Here is a 19400-nt window from a genome sequence, read left to right as displayed (position 1 = left end):
AGAACACTGAAGCCCGCTGTCCATCTACAACACTGAAGCCCGCGGTCCATCTACAACACTGAAGCCCGCGATTCATCTACAACACTGAAGCCCGCGGTCCACCTAGAACACTGAAGCCCGTAGTCCATCTACAACACTGAAGCCCGCGGTCCATCTACAACACTGAAGCCCGCGATCCATCTACAACACTGAAGCCCGCGGTCCATCTACAACACTGAAGCCCGCGCTCCACCTAGAACACTGAAGCCCGTAGTCCATCTACAACACTCTGGCCTGCGGTCCATCTACATCACTGAAGCCCGCGGTCCATCTACAACACTGAAGCCCGCGGTCCATCTACAACACTGAAGCCCGCGCTCCACCTAGAACACTGAAGCCCGCGGTCCATCTACAACACTGAAACCCGCGGTCCATCTAGAACACTGAAGCTTGCTGTCCATCTACAACACTGAAGCCCGCGGTCCATCTACAACACTGAAGCCCGCGCTCCACCTAGAACACTGAAGCCCGCGGTCCATCTACAACACTGAAGCCCGCGGTCCATCTACAACACTGAAGCCCGCGGTCCACCTAGAACACTGAACCCCGCGGTCCATCTACAACACTGAAGCCCGCGGTCCATCTACAACACTGAAGCCCGCGCTCCACCTAGAACACTGAAGCCCGTAGTCCATCTACAACACTCTGGCCTGCGGTCCATCTACAACACTGAAGCCCGCGGTCCATCTACAACACTGAAGCCCGTGGTCCATCTACAACACTGAATCCCGCGGTCCATCTACAGCACTGAAGCCCGCGGTGCATCTACAACACTGAAGCCCGCGGTCCATCTACAACACTGAAGCCCGCGGTCCATCTACAACACTGAAGCCCGCGGTCCATCTACAACACTGAAGCCCGCGGTCCATCTACAACACTGAAATCCGCGGTCCATCTACAACACTGAAGCCCGCGGTCCATCTACAACACTGAAGCCCGCGGTCCATCTAGAACACTGAAGCCCGCGGTCCATCTACAACACTGAAGCCCGCGGTCCATCTACAACACTGAAGCCCGCGGTCCATCTACAACACTGAAGTCCGCGGTCCATCTACAACACTGAAGCCCGCAGTCCATCTACAACACTGAAGCCCACAGTCCATCTACAACACTGAAGCCCGCGGTCCGTCTACAACACTAAAGCCCGCGGTCCATCTACAACACTGAAGCCCGCAGTCCATCTACAACACTGAAGCCCGCAGTCCATCTACAACACTGAAGCCCGCGGTCCATCTACAACACTGAAGCCCGCGGTCCATCTACAACACTGAAGCCCGCAGTCCATCTACAACACTGAAGCCCGCGGTCCATCTAGAACACTGAAGCCCGCTGTCCATTTACAACACTGAAGCCCGCGGTCCATCTACAACACTGAAGCCCGCGATTCATCTACAACACTGAAGCCCGCGGTCCACCTAGAACACTGAAGCCCGCAGTCCATCTACAACACTGAAGCCCGTGGTCCGTCTACAACACTGAAGCCCGCGGTCCATCTACAACACTGAAGCCCGCAGTCCATCTACAACACTGAAGCCCGCGGTCCATCTACAACACTGAAGCCCGCGGTCCATCTAGAACACTGAAGCCCTCGGTCCATCTACAACACTGAAGCCCGCGGTCCATCTACAACACTGAAGCCCGCGGTCCATCTACAACACTGAAGCCCGCGGTCCATCTACAACACTGAAGCCCGCGGTCCATCTACAACACTGAAGCCCGCGGTCCATCTACAACACTGAAGCCCGCAGTCCATCTACAACAATGAAGCCCGTGGTCCGTCTACAACACTGAAGCCCGCGGTCCATCTACAACACTGAAGCCCGCGGTCCCTCTACAACACTGAAGCCCGCGGTCCATCTACAACACTGAAGCCCGCAGTCCATCTACAACACTGAAGCCCGCGGTCCGTCTACAACACTGAAGTCCGCGGTCCATCTACAACACTGAAGCCCGCAGTCCATCTACAACACTGAAGCCCGCAGTCCATCTACAACACTGAAGCCCGCGGTCCGTCTACAACACTGAAGCCCGCGGTCCATCTACAACACTGAAGCCCGCGGTCCATCTACAACACTGAAGCCCGCGGTCCATCTACAACACTGAACCCCGCGGTCCATCTACAACACTGAAGCCCGCGGTCCATCTACAACACTGAAATCCGCGGTCCATCTACAACACTGAAGCCCGCGGTCCATCTACAACACTGAAGCCCGCGGTCCATCTAGAACATTGAAGCCCGCTGTCCATCTATAACACTGAAGCCCGCGGTCCATCTACAACACTGAAGCCGGCGGTCCATCTGCAACACTGAAGCCCGCGGCCCATCTACAACACTGAAGCCCGCGGTCCATCTACAACACTGAAGCCCGCGGTCCATCTACAACACTGAAGCCCGCGGTCCATCTACAACACTGAAGCCCACGGTCCACCTAGAACACTGAAGACTGCGGTCCATCTACAACACTGAAGCCCGCGGTCCATCTACAACACTGAAGCCCGCGGTCCATCTACAACACTGAAGCCCGCGGTCCTCCTAGAACACTGAAGCCCGCGGTCCATCTACAACACTGAAGCCCGCGGTCTACCTAGAACACTGAAGCCCTCGGTCCATCTACAACACTGAGGCCCGCTGTCCATCTACAACACTGAAGCCCGCGGTCCATCTACAACACTGAAGCCGGCGGTCCATCTACAACACTGAAGCCCGCGGCCCATCTACAACACTGAAGCCCGCGGTCCATCTACAACACTGAAGTCCGCGGTCCATCTACAACACTGAAGCCCGCGGTCCATCTACAACACTGAAGCCCGAGGTCCATCTACAACACTGAAGCCCGCGGTCCATCTACAACACTGAAGCCCGCGGTCCTCCTAGAACACTGAAGCCCGCGGTCCATCTACAACACTGAAGCCCGCGGTCCATCTACAACACTGAAGCCCGCGGTCCATCTACATCACTGAAGCCCGCGGTCCATCTACAACATTGAAGCCCGCGGTCCTCCTAGAACACTGAAGCCCGCGGTCCATCTACAACACTGAAGCCTGCGGTCCATCTACAACATTGAAGCCCGCGGTCCTCCTAGAACACTGAAGCCCGCGGTCCATCTACAACATTGAAGCCCGCGGTCCTCCTAGAACACTGAAGCCCGCGGTCCATCTACAACATTGAAGCCCGCGGTCCTCCTAGAACACTGAAGCCCGCGGTCCATCTACAACACTGAGGCCCGCGGTCCATCTACAACACTGAAGCCCGCGGTCCATCTACAACACTGAAGCCCGCGGTCCATCTACAACACTGAAGCCTGCGCTCCACCTAGAGCACTGAAGCCCGCGGTCCATCTACAACACTGAAGCCCGTGGTCCATCTACAACACTGAAGCCCGCGGTCCATCTACAACACTGAAGCCCGCGGTCCACCTAGAACACTGAAGCCCGCGGTCCATCTACAACACTGAAGCCCGCGGTCCATCTACAACACTGAAGCCCGCGGTCCATCTAGAACACTGAAGCCCGCTGTCCATCTACAACACTGAAGCCCGCGGTCCATCTACAACACTGAAGCCCGCGATTCATCTACAACACTGAAGCCCGCGGTCCACCTAGAACACTGAAGCCCGTAGTCCATCTACAACACTGAAGCCCGCGGTCCATCTACAACACTGAAGCCCGCGATCCATCTACAACACTGAAGCCCGCGGTGCATCTACAACACTGAAGCCCGCGCTCCACCTAGAACACTGAAGCCCGTAGTCCATCTACAACACTCTGGCCTGCGGTCCATCTACAACACTGAAGCCCGCGGTCCATCTACAACACTGAAGCCCGTGGTCCATCTACAACACTGAATCCCGCGGTCCATCTACATCACTGAAGCCCGCGGTCCATCTACAACACTGAAGCCCGCGGTCCATCTACAACACTGAAGCCCGCGCTCCACCTAGAACACTGAAGCCCGCGGTCCATCTACAACACTGAAGCCCGCGGTCCATCTAGAACACTGAAGCTTGCTGTCCATCTACAACACTGAAGCCCGCGGTCCATCTACAACACTGAAGCCCGCGCTCCACCTAGAACACTGAAGCCCGCGGTCCATCTACAACACTGAAGCCCGCGGTCCATCTACAACACTGAAGCCCGCGGTCCACCTAGGACACTGAACCCCGCGGTCCATCTACAACACTGAAGCCCGCGGTCCATCTACAACACTGAAGCCCGCGCTCCACCTAGAACACTGAAGCCCGTAGTCCATCTACAACACTCTGGCCTGCGGTCCATCTACAACACTGAAGCCCGCGGTCCATCTACAACACTGAAGCCCGTGGTCCATCTACAACACTGAATCCCGCGGTCCATCTACAGCACTGAAGCCCGCGGTCCATCTACAACACTGAAGCCCGCGGTCCATCTACAACACTGAAGCCCGCGGTCCATCTACAACACTGAAGCCCGCGGTCCATCTACAACACTGAAGCCCGCGGTCCATCTACAACACTGAAATCCGCGGTCCATCTACAACACTGAAGCCCGCGGTCCATCTACAACACTGAAGCACGCGGTCCATCTAGAACACTGAAGCCCGCGGTCCATCTATAACACTGAAGCCGGCGGTCCATCTACAACACTGAAGCCGGCGGTCCATCTGCAACACTGAAGCCCGCGGCCCATCTACAACACTGAAGCCCGCGGTCCATCTACAACACTGAAGCCCGCGGTCCATCTACAAAACTGAAGCCCGCGGTCCATCTACAACACTGAAGCCCACGGTCCACCTAGAACACTGAAGACTGCGGTCCATCTACAACACTGAAGCCCGCGGTCCATCTACAACACTGAAGCCCGCGGTCCATCTACAACACTGATGCCCGCGGTCCTCCTAGAACACTGAAGCACGCGGTCCATCTACAACACTGAAGCCCGCGGTCTACCTAGAACACTGAAGCCCTCGGTCCATCTACAACACTGAGGCCCGCTGTCCATCTACAACACTGAAGCCCGCGGTCCATCTACAACACTGAAGCCTGCGGTCCATCTACAACACTGAAGCCCGCGGTCCATCTACAACACTGAAGCCCGCGGTCCATCTACAACACTGAAGCCCGCAGTCCATCTACAACACTGAAGCCCGCGGTCCGTCTACAACACTGAAGCCCGCGGTCCATCTACAACACTGAAGCCCGCGGTCCATCTACAACACTGAAGCCCGCAGTCCATCTACAACACTGAAGCCCGCGGTCCGTCTACAACACTGAAGCCCGCGGTCCATCTACAACACTGAAGCCCGCGGTCCATCTACAACACTGAAGCCCGCGGTCCATCTACAACACTGAAGTCCGCGGTCCATCTACAACACTGAAGCCCGCAGTCCATCTACAACACTGAAGCCCGCGGTCCATCTACAACACTGAAGCCCGCAGTCCATCTACAACACTGAAGCCCGCGGTCCGTCTACAACACTGAAGCCCGCGGTCCATCTACAACACTGAAGCCCGCGGTCCATCTACAACACTGAAGCCCGCGGTCCATCTACAACACTGAAGTCCGCGGTCCATCTACAACACTGAAGCCCGCAGTCCATCTACAACACTGAAGCCCACAGTCCATCTACAACACTGAAGCCCGCGGTCCGTCTACAACACTAAAGCCCGCGGTCCATCTACAACACTGAAGCCCGCAGTCCATCTACAACACTGAAGCCCGCAGTCCATCTACAACACTGAAGCCCGCGGTCCATCTACAACACTGAAGCCCGCGGTCCATCTACAACACTGAAGCCCGCGGTCCATCTACAACACTGAAGCCCGCAGTCCATCTACAACACTGAAGCCCGCGGTCCATCTACAACACTGAAGCCCGCGGTCCATCTAGAACACTGAAGCCCGCGGTCCATCTACAACACTGAAGCCCGCGGTCCATCTACAACACTGAAGCCCGCGGTCCATCTACAACACTGAAGCCCGCAGTCCATCTACAACACTGAAGCCCGCGGTCCGTCTACAACACTGAAGCCCGCGGTCCATCTACAACACTGAAGCCCGCGGTCCATCTACAACACTGAAGCCCGCGGTCCATCTACAACACTGAAGTCCGCGGTCCATCTACAACACTGAAGCCCGCAGTCCATCTACAACACTGAAGCCCACAGTCCATCTACAACACTGAAGCCCGCGGTCCGTCTACAACACTAAAGCCCGCGGTCCATCTACAACACTGAAGCCCGCAGTCCATCTACAACACTGAAGCCCGCAGTCCATCTACAACACTGAAGCCCGCGGTCCATCTACAACACTGAAGCCCGCGGTCCATCTACAACACTGAAGCCCGCGGTCCATCTACAACACTGAAGCCCGCAGTCCATCTACAACACTGAAGCCCGCGGTCCATCTACAACACTGAAGCCCGCGGTCCATCTAGAACACTGAAGCCCTCGGTCCATCTACAACACTGAAGCCCGCGGTCCATCTACAACACTGAAGCCCGCGGTCCATCTACAACACTGAAGCCCGCGGTCCATCTACAACACTGAAGCCCGCGGTCCATCTACAACACTGAAGCCCGCAGTCCATCTACAACACTGAAGCCCGTGGTCCGTCTACAACACTGAAGCCCGCGGTCCATCTACAACACTGAAGCCCGCGGTCCATCTACAACACTGAAGCCCGCGGTCCATCTACAACACTGAAGCCCGCAGTCCATCTACAACACTGAAGCCCGCGGTCCGTCTACAACACTGAAGTCCGCGGTCCATCTACAACACTGAAGCCCGCAGTCCATCTACAACACTGAAGCCCACAGTCCATCTTCAACACTGAAGCCCGCGGTCCGTCTACAACACTGAAGCCCGCGGTCCATCTACAACACTGAAGCCCGCGGTCCATCTACAACACTGAAGCCCGCGGTCCATCTACAACACTGAAGCCCGCAGTCCATCTACAACACTGAAGCCCGCGGTCCATCTACAACACTGAAGCCCGCGGTCCATCTACAACACTGAAGCCCGCGGTCCATCTACAACACTGAAGTCCGCGGTCCATCTACAACACTGAAGCCCGCAGTCCATCTACAACACTGAAGCCCACAGTCCATCTACAACACTGAAGCCCGCGGTCCGTCTACAACACTAAAGCCCGCGGTCCATCTACAACACTGAAGCCCGCAGTCCATCTACAACACTGAAGCCCGCAGTCCATCTACAACACTGAAGCCCGCGGTCCATCTACAACACTGAAGCCCGCGGTCCATCTACAACACTGAAGCCCGCGGTCCATCTACAACACTGAAGCCCGCGGTCCATCTACAACACTGAAATCCGCGGTCCATCTACAACACTGAAGCCCGCGGTCCATCTACAACACTGAAGCCCGCGGTCCATCTAGAACACTGAAGCCCGCTGTCCATCTATAACACTGAAGCCCGCGGTCCATCTACAACACTGAAGCCGCCGGTCCATCTGCAACACTGAAGCCCGCGGCCCATCTACAACACTGAAGCCCGCGGTCCATCTACAACACTGAAGCCCGCGGTCCATCTACAACACTGAAGCCCGCGGTCCATCTAAAACACTGAAGCCCACGGTCCACCTAGAACACTGAAGACTGCGGTCCATCTACAACACTGAAGCCCGCGGTCCATCTACAACACTGAAGCCCGCGGTCCATCTACAACACTGAAGCCCGCGGTCCTCCTAGAACACTGAAGCCCGCGGTCCATCTACAACACTGAAGCCCGCGGTCTACCTAGAACACTGAAGCCCTCGGTCCATCTACAACACTGAGGCCCGCTGTCCATCTACAACACTGAAGCCCGCGGTCCATCTACAACACTGAAGCCAGCGGTCCGTCTACAACACTGAAGCCCGCGGCCCATCTACAACACTGAAGCCCGCGGTCCATCTACAACACTGAAGTCCGCGGTCCATCTACAACACTGAAGCCCGCGGTCCATCTACAACACTGAAGCCCGAGGTCCATCTACAACACTGAAGCCCGCGGTCCATCTACAACACTGAAGCCCGCGGTCCTCCTAGAACACTGAAGCCCGCGGTCCATCTACAACACTGAAGCCCGCGGTCCATCTACAACACTGAAGCCCGCGGTCCATCTACATCACTGAAGCCCGCGGTCCATCTACAACATTGAAGCCCGCGGTCCTCCTAGAACACTGAAGCCCGCGGTCCATCTACAACACTGAAGCCTGCGGTCCATCTACAACATTGAAGCCCGCGGTCCTCCTAGAACACTGAAGCCCGCGGTCCATCTACAACATTGAAGCCCGCGGTCCTCCTAGAACACTGAAGCCCGCGGTCCATCTACAACATTGAAGCCCGCGGTCCTCCTAGAACACTGAAGCCCGCGGTCCATCTACAACACTGAGGCCCGCGGTCCATCTAGAACACTGAAGCCCGCGGTCCATCTACAACACTGAAGCTCGCGGTCCATCTACAACACTGAAGCCTGCGCTCCACCTAGAGCACTGAAGCCCGCGGTCCATCTACAACACTGAGGCCCGCGGTCCATCTACAACACTGAAGCCCGCGGTCCATCTACAACACTGAAGCCCGCGGTCCATCTACAACACTGAAGCCCGTGGTCCATCTACAACACTGAAGCCCGCGGTCCACCTAGAACACTGAAGCCCGCGGTCCATCTACAACATTGAAGCCCGCGGTCCTCCTAGAACACTGAAGCCCGCGGTCCATCTACAACATTGAAGCCCGCGGTCCTCCTAGAACACTGAAGCCCGCGGTCCATCTACAACACTGAGGCCCGCGGTCCATCTACAACACTGAAGCCCGCGGTCCATCTACAACACTGAAGCCCGCGGTCCATCTACAACACTGAAGCCCGTGGTCCATCTACAACACTGAAGCCCGCGATCCACCTAGAACACTGAAGCCCGCGGTCCATCTACAACACTGAAGCCCGCGGTCCATCTACAACACTGAAGCCCGCGGTCCATCTAGAACACTGAAGCCCGCTGTCCATCTACAACACTGAAGCCCGCGGTCCATCTACAACACTGAAGCCCGCGATTCATCTACAACACTGAAGCCCGCGGTCCACCTAGAACACTGAAGCCCGTAGTCCATCTACAACACTGAAGCCCGCGGTCCATCTACAACACTGAAGCCCGCGATCCATCTACAACACTGAAGCCCGCGGTCCATCTACAACACTGAAGCCCGCGCTCCACCTAGAACACTGAAGCCCGTAGTCCATCTACAACACTCTGGCCTGCGGTCCATCTACATCACTGAAGCCCGCGGTCCATCTACAACACTGAAGCCCGCGGTCCATCTACAACACTGAAGCCCGCGCTCCACCTAGAACACTGAAGCCCGCGGTCCATCTACAACACTGAAGCCCGCGGTCCATCTAGAACACTGAAGCTTGCTGTCCATCTACAACACTGAAGCCCGCGGTCCATCTACAACACTGAAGCCCGCGCTCCACCTAGAACACTGAAGCCCGCGGTCCATCTACAACACTGAAGCCCGCGGTCCATCTACAACACTGAAGCCCGCGGTCCACCTAGAACACTGAACCCCGCGGTCCATCTACAACACTGAAGCCCGCGGTCCATCTACAACACTGAAGCCCGCGCTCCACCTAGAACACTGAAGCCCGTAGTCCATCTACAACACTCTGGCCTGCGGTCCATCTACAACACTGAAGCCCGCGGTCCATCTACAACACTGAAGCCCGTGGTCCATCTACAACACTGAATCCCGAGGTCCATCTACAGCACTGAAGCCCGCGGTCCATCTACAACACTGAAGCCCGCGGTCCATCTACAACACTGAAGCCCGCGGTCCATCTACAACACTGAAGCCCGCGGTCCATCTACAACACTGAAGCCCGCGGTCCATCTACGACACTGAAATCCGCGGTCCATCTACAACACTGAAGCCCGCGGTCCATCTACAACACTGAAGCCCGCGGTCCATCTAGAACACTGAAGCCCGCGGTCCATCTATAACACTGAAGCCCGCGGTCCATCTACAACACTGAAGCCGGCGGTCCATCTGCAACACTGAAGCCCGCGGCCCATCTACAACACTGAAGCCCGCGGTCCATCTACAACACTGAAGCCCGCGGTCCATCTACAACACTGAAGCCCGCGGTCCATCTACAACACTGAAGCCCACGGTCCACCTAGAACACTGAAGACTGCGGTCCATCTACAACACTGAAGCCCGCGGTCCATCTACAACACTGAAGCCCGCGGTCCATCTACAACACTGAAGCCCGCGGTCCTCCTAGAACACTGAAGCCCGCGGTCCATCTACAACACTGAAGCCCGCGGTCTACCTAGAACACTGAAGCCCTCGGTCCATCTACAACACTGAGGCCCGCTGTCCATCTACAACACTGAAGCCCGCGGTCCATCTACAACACTGAAGCCGGCGGTCCATCTACAACACTGAAGCCCGCGGCCCATCTACAACACTGAAGCCCGCGGTCCATCTACAACACTGAAGTCCGCGGTCCATCTACAACACTGAAGCCCGCGGTCCATCTACAACACTGAAGCCCGAGGTCCATCTACAACACTGAAGCCCGCGGTCCATCTACAACACTGAAGCCCGCGGTCCTCCTAGAACACTGAAGCCCGCGGTCCATCTACAACACTGAAGCCCGCGGTCCATCTACAACACTGAAGCCCGCGGTCCATCTACAACACTGAAGCCCGCGGTCCATCTACAACATTGACGCCCGCGGTCCTCCTAGAACACTGAAGCCCGCGGTCCATCTACAACACTGAAGCCCGCGGTCCATCTACAACATTGAAGCCCGCGGTCCTCCTAGAACACTGAAGCCCGCGGTCCATCTACAACATTGAAGCCCGCGGTCCTCCTAGAACACTGAAGCCCGCGGTCCATCTACAACACTGAGGCCCGCGGTCCATCTACAACACTGAAGCCCGCGGTCCATCTACAACACTGAAGCCCGCGGTCCATCTACAACACTGAAGCCTGCGCTCCACCTAGAGCACTGAAGCCCGCGGTCCATCTACAACACTGAAGCCCGTGGTCCATCTACAACACTGAAGCCCGTGGTCCATCTACAACACTGAAGCCCGCGGTCCATCTACAACACTGAAGCCCGCGGTCCACCTAGAACACTGAAGCCCGCGGTCCATCTACAACACTGAAGCCCGCGGTCCATCTACAACACTGAAGCCCGCGGTCCATCTAGAACACTGAAGCCCGCTGTCCATCTACAACACTGAAGCCCGCGGTCCATCTACAACACTGAAGCCCGCGATTCATCTACAACACTGAAGCCCGCGGTCCACCTAGAACACTGAAGCCCGTAGTCCATCTACAACACTGAAGCCCGCGGTCCATCTACAACACTGAAGCCCGCGATCCATCTACAACACTGAAGCCCGCGGTCCATCTACAACACTGAAGCCCGCGCTCCACCTAGAACACTGAAGCCCGTAGTCCATCTACAACACTCTGGCCTGCGGTCCATCTACATCACTGAAGCCCGCGGTCCATCTACAACACTGAAGCCCGCGGTCCATCTACAACACTGAAGCCCGCGCTCCACCTAGAACACTGAAGCCCGCGGTCCATCTACAACACTGAAACCCGCGGTCCATCTAGAACACTGAAGCTTGCTGTCCATCTACAACACTGAAGCCCGCGGTCCATCTACAACACTGAAGCCCGCGCTCCACCTAGAACACTGAAGCCCGCGGTCCATCTACAACACTGAAGCCCGCGGTCCATCTACAACACTGAAGCCCGCGGTCCACCTAGAACACTGAACCCCGCGGTCCATCTACAACACTGAAGCCCGCGGTCCATCTACAACACTGAAGCCCGCGCTCCACCTAGAACACTGAAGCCCGTAGTCCATCTACAACACTCTGGCCTGCGGTCCATCTACAACACTGAAGCCCGCGGTCCATCTACAACACTGAAGCCCGTGGTCCATCTACAACACTGAATCCCGCGGTCCATCTACAGCACTGAAGCCCGCGGTGCATCTACAACACTGAAGCCCGCGGTCCATCTACAACACTGAAGCCCGCGGTCCATCTACAACACTGAAGCCCGCGGTCCATCTACAACACTGAAGCCCGCGGTCCATCTACAACACTGAAATCCGCGGTCCATCTACAACACTGAAGCCCGCGGTCCATCTACAACACTGAAGCCCGCGGTCCATCTAGAACACTGAAGCCCGCGGTCCATCTATAACACTGAAGCCCGCGGTCCATCTACAACACTGAAGCCGGCGGTCCATCTGCAACACTGAAGCCCGCGGCCCATCTACAACACTGAAGCCCGCGGTCCATCTACAACACTGAAGCCCGCGGTCCATCTACAACACTGAAGCCCGCGGTCCATCTACAACACTGAAGCCCACGGTCCACCTAGAACACTGAAGACTGCGGTCCATCTACAACACTGAAGCCCGCGGTCCATCTACAACACTGAAGCCCGCGGTCCATCTACAACACTGAAGCCCGCGGTCCTCCTAGAACACTGAAGCCCGCGGTCCATCTACAACACTGAAGCCCGCGGTCTACCTAGAACACTGAAGCCCTCGGTCCATCTACAACACTGAGGCCCGCTGTCCATCTACAACACTGAAGCCCGCGGTCCATCTACAACACTGAAGCCGGCGGTCCATCTACAACACTGAAGCCCGCGGCCCATCTACAACACTGAAGCCCGCGGTCCATCTACAACACTGAAGTCCGCGGTCCATCTACAACACTGAAGCCCGCGGTCCATCTACAACACTGAAGCCCGAGGTCCATCTACAACACTGAAGCCCGCGGTCCATCTACAACACTGAAGCCCGCGGTCCTCCTAGAACACTGAAGCCCGCGGTCCATCTACAACACTGAAGCCCGCGGTCCATCTACAACACTGAAGCCCGCGGTCCATCTACAACACTGAAGCCCGCGGTCCATCTACAACATTGAAGCCCGCGGTCCTCCTAGAACACTGAAGCCCGCGGTCCATCTACAACACTGAAGCCCGCGGTCCATCTACAACATTGAAGCCCGCGGTCCTCCTAGAACACTGAAGCCCGCGGTCCATCTACAACATTGAAGCCCGCGGTCCTCCTAGAACACTGAAGCCCGCGGTCCATCTACAACACTGAGGCCCGCGGTCCATCTACAACACTGAAGCCCGCGGTCCATCTACAACACTGAAGCCCGCGGTCCATCTACAACACTGAAGCCTGCGCTCCACCTAGAGCACTGAAGCCCGCGGTCCATCTACAACACTGAAGCCCGTGGTCCATCTACAACACTGAAGCCCGCGGTCCATCTACAACACTGAAGCCCGCGGTCCATCTACAACACTGAAGCCCGCGGTCCATCTAGAACACTGAAGCCCGCTGTCCATCTACAACACTGAAGCCCGCGGTCCATCTACAACACTGAAGCCCGCGATTCATCTACAACACTGAAGCCCGCGGTCCACCTAGAACACTGAAGCCCGTAGTCCATCTACAACACTGAAGCCCGCGGTCCATCTACAACACTGAAGCCCGCGATCCATCTACAACACTGAAGCCCGCGGTCCATCTACAACACTGAAGCCCGCGCTCCACCTAGAACACTGAAGCCCGTAGTCCATCTACAACACTCTGGCCTGCAGTCCATCTACAACACTGAAGCCCGCGGTCCATCTACAACACTGAAGCCCGTGGTCCATCTACAACACTGAATCCCGCGGTCCATCTACAGCACTGAAGCCCGCGGTCCATCTACAACACTGAAGCCCGCGGTCCATCTACAACACTGAAGCCCGCGCTCCACCTAGAACACTGAAGCCCGCGGTCCATCTACAACACTGAAGCCCGCGGTCCATGTAGAACACTGAAGCTTGCTGTCCATCTACAACACTGAAGCCCGCGGTCCATCTACAACACTGAAGCCCGCGCTCCACCTAGAACACTGAAGCCCGCGGTCCATCTACAACACTGAAGCCCGCGGTCCATCTACAACACTGAAGCCCGCGGTCCACCTAGAACACTGAACCCCGCGGTCCATCTACAACACTGAAGCCCGCGGTCCACCTAGAACACTGAACCCCGCGGTCCCCCTAGAACACTCAGAAGGTCCGGATTCGGACCGCGGGCCGCCAACTGAGTAGCACTACACTAGTTAATCCAACATTTATTTTCCCGTGCATAACATGACTGAAGACCACTGATGCTACTAGCTGGTTCAGACTCCTAACTTACTTTTTGGTGAAGAGTCGATGAGAAAAGTCAATAAAAATACGCTTGGGACAAATTTCAAATTAAAAGTTAGTACCTGTTCTGATGTTTGTGTTCCTTGGGAGGGACCTGCACGCTATGTCATGGCCAGTGTTGCTACATATGAACAATGTGCGACACACTTGTAATCTACGCAAGGCATCATTGTCAATTGTGGTATTTGATAGATACAGTGACTCTCAGACAAACAAAGCTACAGAGCGATGACGGTGTTCCGTGCGATGTACGTCAGCTAAAATACCGTTACTACTACACTGAAAGCTTCCCTACATGAATTAGCTTCTTACACAGGGCCTTCGAAATAATGAGACTGTAGTCATTCAACATACTGTGAAACTTATGCTGATCTCATAGTCTCAACGGCACTCAGTGAACAGACTGAGAGGCCAGCTATTGCAGGTGGAACAGACACCGACCTCAGAGTGATGCTAGTGTCACACTCCTCCACAAATACAAATATACAAATGCTCCTCTGTAGCCGAAACCCAGAATCCAACTCTTTTAGTATTCAGGAAATACAATCAGCCAAGTAGGTGGATGGCTACGACACAGTCTGTCAACTACATAAAAGGGAAATTAAGAGTTCTACATGTTCTCAGCTCTGGCAAAGAATGGAGCGTAATGGAAATATTTAAGTTACCCAACAGTATCCAAGAAGAAATCGGGAAACCTGAAGAATCTTTTATCCTGCAATTATATAGATCAGGGATAAAAACCAATAGACGAACAGCACAACATCACGTATAATAGACCAGTCAGTAAAACATCTATGTTCTGTTTTTAAGATGGAATCACTGCCCCCCTACAAGCGCAGGAGACAAATATCAATCGCATCCCATCTATCACACTGTTCATCAGTGGATTGACATTGAAATATCTCCCTTGAAATAAGAGCAAGTTGTCCTAGGCAGTAAGTTAAGCCAACTCTCCCGCGACTGCAAAACCAGGTGTGGTTGTTTTGTGGTTGCAGAAAAGGAGTTAACCGGATCATAAAAGTGCAATTATTGCTACCAGCTATGATGTTCCAACATTCAAGTTGACTGCAACATTCAGTACCTGGGACACTGAGAAATTAACCTAGTGTTATGTAACCTATTTAGAGTGTAAGGAAATACACAAACATTATGTACCTGAGTTATATTCAAAAGAGTCCACTGAATGAGCCGCAGAAGTATGTTGCATAAGTGTCTCAATCTTCAACTTGTCGGTTTTTCAAACCATTCATCACAACTGTCAGACACTGCAGCATCATGGGATCTTGTTACAAAGAATTCTTCAACACTTGTTCAACCTTAGGACGAAGACCTACTTCGACTAGTGGATGGTACCACTATGATCCCGCCTCCACCTGCTTCACCTCACCTCACTACAGTATATAAGCCACGTCTACGGCCCTATGCTGTACATTCTACAAGATTGATGGACTGAACACATCGACTCCAGGCTGAGGGACTGATTACCTCATTCTCCTCCTCTCCTTACGCCTTCCTCTTTGTATTGGACTGATGAAGCCACTGTGTGGCGAAACGTTTCCTGAATAAAGATTCCCATATGCTGCATAAGTGTCTCAATCTTCAACTTGTCGGTTTTTCAAACCATTCATCACACAGAAGTCTTGTACTGATGATAACTGGGGATGTTAGTGTCATGACTTAATCTGATTTAACTCTGGCGTTGTGAATGAATTTCCACATTTTAAAAAACAAATAATTAGTAAAATTTTCAACTTTTGCACATTAACTGTTATTAAAAAAAATCCAGCTGAACAATAAATCAGCTGTTTTGCTTTGTTTACTTTTATTACTGAAATAAAATTGTTATTTAATATTTTTCCACTAAAATAATCATTACACTCAGCTGCCAGGCTAAAAATGTCTGGAGGGATTTTTAGCGTTCATAAATGAATTACATTTAACCAAAAAACTATTGATGCAGAGTTAGGGATTTTTCAATATTATCGTTATGAAATCTTTTTGGAGGCCATCTTGAATTTCAAGATTTTCTTGGTCTCGGTTTCCAATGATGTTTTAATATGTTACTTAGATCTTCACTCTGAGTGAATCCTGGAAAAATCAGCTCGTAAGGAATTTTTTCCCGTTTATGACTGAATTTGACGTAATGGTCTTGGTCTACATGTAAGATAAGTTGAACAAGGAACCTAACGAGATAAAAATGTGCCCTGATTTTAAGCGATGATATTTGGTTGGATCATAGTTTCCTTACCTGGAGTTTACCTGGAGAGAGTTCCGGGGGTCAACGCCCCCGCGGCCCGGTCTGTGACCAGGCCTCCTTAGGTCAGTGTCCCAGGATGCGACCCACACCAGTCGACTAACACCCAGGTACCCATTTTACTGATGGGGAGCATAGACAACAGGTGGAAAGAAACACGTCCAATGTTTCTACTCTGGCTGGGAATCGAACCCAGGCCCTCACCGTGTGAAGTGAGAGCGTTAACCACCAGGCCACCAGAGCCCTTGATTCAATATTTTATATAATTTCTTTAATAATAAATTCAGCTCTCTCTTAGTTCAGTAGGTGGGAATGATTCTCCTTGCTGATTACACAAGCAAAAATTTTCCTGCACTCATATGCAGTTACCTGAATCTAACTAATTTTTCATGAAAACCTCTCCGAGAAATTTTCCGACCATAGATACACACAGAGTTCATTACTAAGGTAAGCATCTACAAGATTTCATGCTTGGCTGTAGCTTGACCTACAAAGGAGATACTTCACACAGCTTAAGTATCAGGGTCTTAGAACTTGAGTACTTGTGAAACACTCAATATTTCAAAAGTGCTTGTGTCATCTACAGGAGAAGATAAGATAAGATAAGATAAGATTTTGTTCGGATTTTTAACCCCGGAGGGTTAGCCACCCAGGATAACCCAAGAAAGTCAGTGCGTCATCGAGGACTGTCTAACTTATTTCCATTGGGGTCCTTAATCTTGTCCCCCAGGATGCGACCCACACCAGTCGACTAACACCCAGGTACCTATTTGCTGCTAGGTGAACAGGACAACAGGTGTAAGGAAACGTGTCGAATGTTTCCACCCGCCGGGAATCGAACCCGGGCCCTCCGTGTGTGAAGCGGGAGCTTTAGCCACCAGGCCACCGGGCCACGTGAAACAATCACACTTCATGAACTGGAAGAGGAAAAAAAATTATTGAGCAAGAAACTTAAAGAAAACCAGTAACACCATCGAAAAAAAAAAATCAAGGGATATTTTTTATAGCTAATACAACCTCCTCACAACAACTCGTCTTAAACCATACCCCCGGCCGGGATTGAACCCGCGGTCATAGAGTCTCAAAACTCCAGCCCGTCGCGTTAGCCACTAGACCAGCTAGCCACAATAAGATTCATCCAACTAGGTATATTTCTACACCATAGGAAAGTTAGCACAGGCACCTCTGTGACCACAAATGCAAGTTTTTACAGACGAATCTCCAGCTAGCGTGGCCGTGACGAACTCTAGCTCAAGTCCCTTCACTGCCGTCAACATGACTTAAGAAATCGTAATGACACGATTACAAATAAACCATACCCCCGGCCGGGATTGAACCCGCGGTCATAGAGTCTCAAAACTCCAGCCCGTCGCGTTAGCCACTAGACCAGCTAGCTGGTCTAGTGGCTAACGCGACGGGCTGGAGTTTTGAGACTCTATGACCTGTGGCTAGCTGGTCTAGTGGCTAACGCGACGGGCTGGAGTTTTGAGACTCTATGACCGCGGGTTCAATCCCGGCCGGGGGTATGGTTTATTTGCAATCGTGTCATTACGATTTCTTAAGTCATGTTGACGGCAGTGAAGGGACTTGAGCTAGAGTTCGTCACGGCCACGCTAGCTGGAGATTCGTCTGTAAAAACTTGCATTTGTGGTCACAGAGGTGCCTGTGCTAACCTTCCTATGGTGTAGAAATATACCTAGTTGGATGAATCTTATTGTGGCTAGCTGGTCTAGTGGCTAACGCGACGGGCTGGAGTTTTGAGACTCTATGACCGCGGGTTCAATCCCGGCCGGGGGTATGGTTTATTTGCAATCGTGTCATTACGATTTCTTAAGTCAACTCGTCCTACTTGAGCATGTCCATGACATACATTTGGGTGACCCTCTTGGCACGTGCAGCTCTGCTTAATATAACCAGTGAGTCTCACCTCCTGACTCCCTCACCTACTTATTGACATGTAATTTATCCTCGGGTATGCCTTTATAATGCTCAAGCCGACCGAAACCTCTCTAGAAGGAAATTATACATTGTAAAGTGAGTTTCCTTATCAAAGTGAGAACCATCGCTACCTTTCCTTGTAGCGCCATCTGATGTATACGACCATCTGGTTATGCTGTCCTTGGTGAGCACAGTAGTTTCATCCTGGGCGATGCAGGTTAAGGACAATTCTTCAGTGCCTGAGTGAGCAGTGCCGGAGTAAGAGTTGTGTACCACCACCACATCTGCACGCAGATCTGCAGGAAAATACAATCTCACTAGTTGGAGTATGACATAGCAAGAAGTGATCACAAAGACACATAACAAAAGGAGACCTTGAGAATGCCACATGTACATGAAGTATCATATATAAGTCTTGTTTTGCTATATCTCTATCTTTTCTAAACAGAATCTCACTAATGGTCAGTCACACGAAATTCCCAACACAATGTATGGAAATACCACATGAGAAGCTATCGTGACTTTAGTGCTAAAATGAAGTAGAGATGTATAGGATTTGAAAATTAAGTATCTGCGGATGCGGATGTGTATGACGATTACTTACTTATTTTGCGGATATAGATGCATGTGCGTATATCTGTTTACAGTACAATGCGGATAAGGATAAGGATGCAGATGTAAGAAATTGTGCGGATGTTCCACGGATGCAAATGCGGATATCCAATACATCTCTAGAATGAAGCAATGTAAGAGTTTAAAAAGTGGAATACTGTAGAAGACTGTGCCACAGCGAGGCAAGATGAGATTTATAATACCAGAGTGATGACACAGTACTAGTGCTAGAAAAATAGTACTAGAGTTATGCAAGTGATGGGCTTATACTGATAGAGTGAGATCAAGTAATATTAAAGTAGTAGAGTGATGCAAGGTATAGGCTAA

The 19400-nt window shown here is 53.0% G+C and overlaps 1 protein-coding gene across 1 annotated transcript in view; it reads right to left on the bottom strand.

The window, feature by feature from the left end:
- LOC128689512 (uncharacterized) overlaps positions 1–19400 on the bottom strand; it is a 316845-nt gene that overhangs the window by 191423 nt on the left and 106022 nt on the right. The window contains exon 7 of the mRNA XM_070086503.1: positions 18593–18757. Coding sequence (XP_069942604.1) covers positions 18593–18757 — 165 coding nt within the window. The remainder of the gene's footprint in view (positions 1–18592; positions 18758–19400) is intronic.

The sequence above is a fragment of the Cherax quadricarinatus genome, chromosome 18, assembly GCF_038502225.1.
Source record: "Cherax quadricarinatus isolate ZL_2023a chromosome 18, ASM3850222v1, whole genome shotgun sequence".
NCBI classification, from domain to species: domain Eukaryota; kingdom Metazoa; phylum Arthropoda; class Malacostraca; order Decapoda; family Parastacidae; genus Cherax; species Cherax quadricarinatus.
The sequence above is the reverse complement of the archived record's forward strand: the minus strand, read 5'-3'. Positions and strand labels throughout refer to the sequence as shown.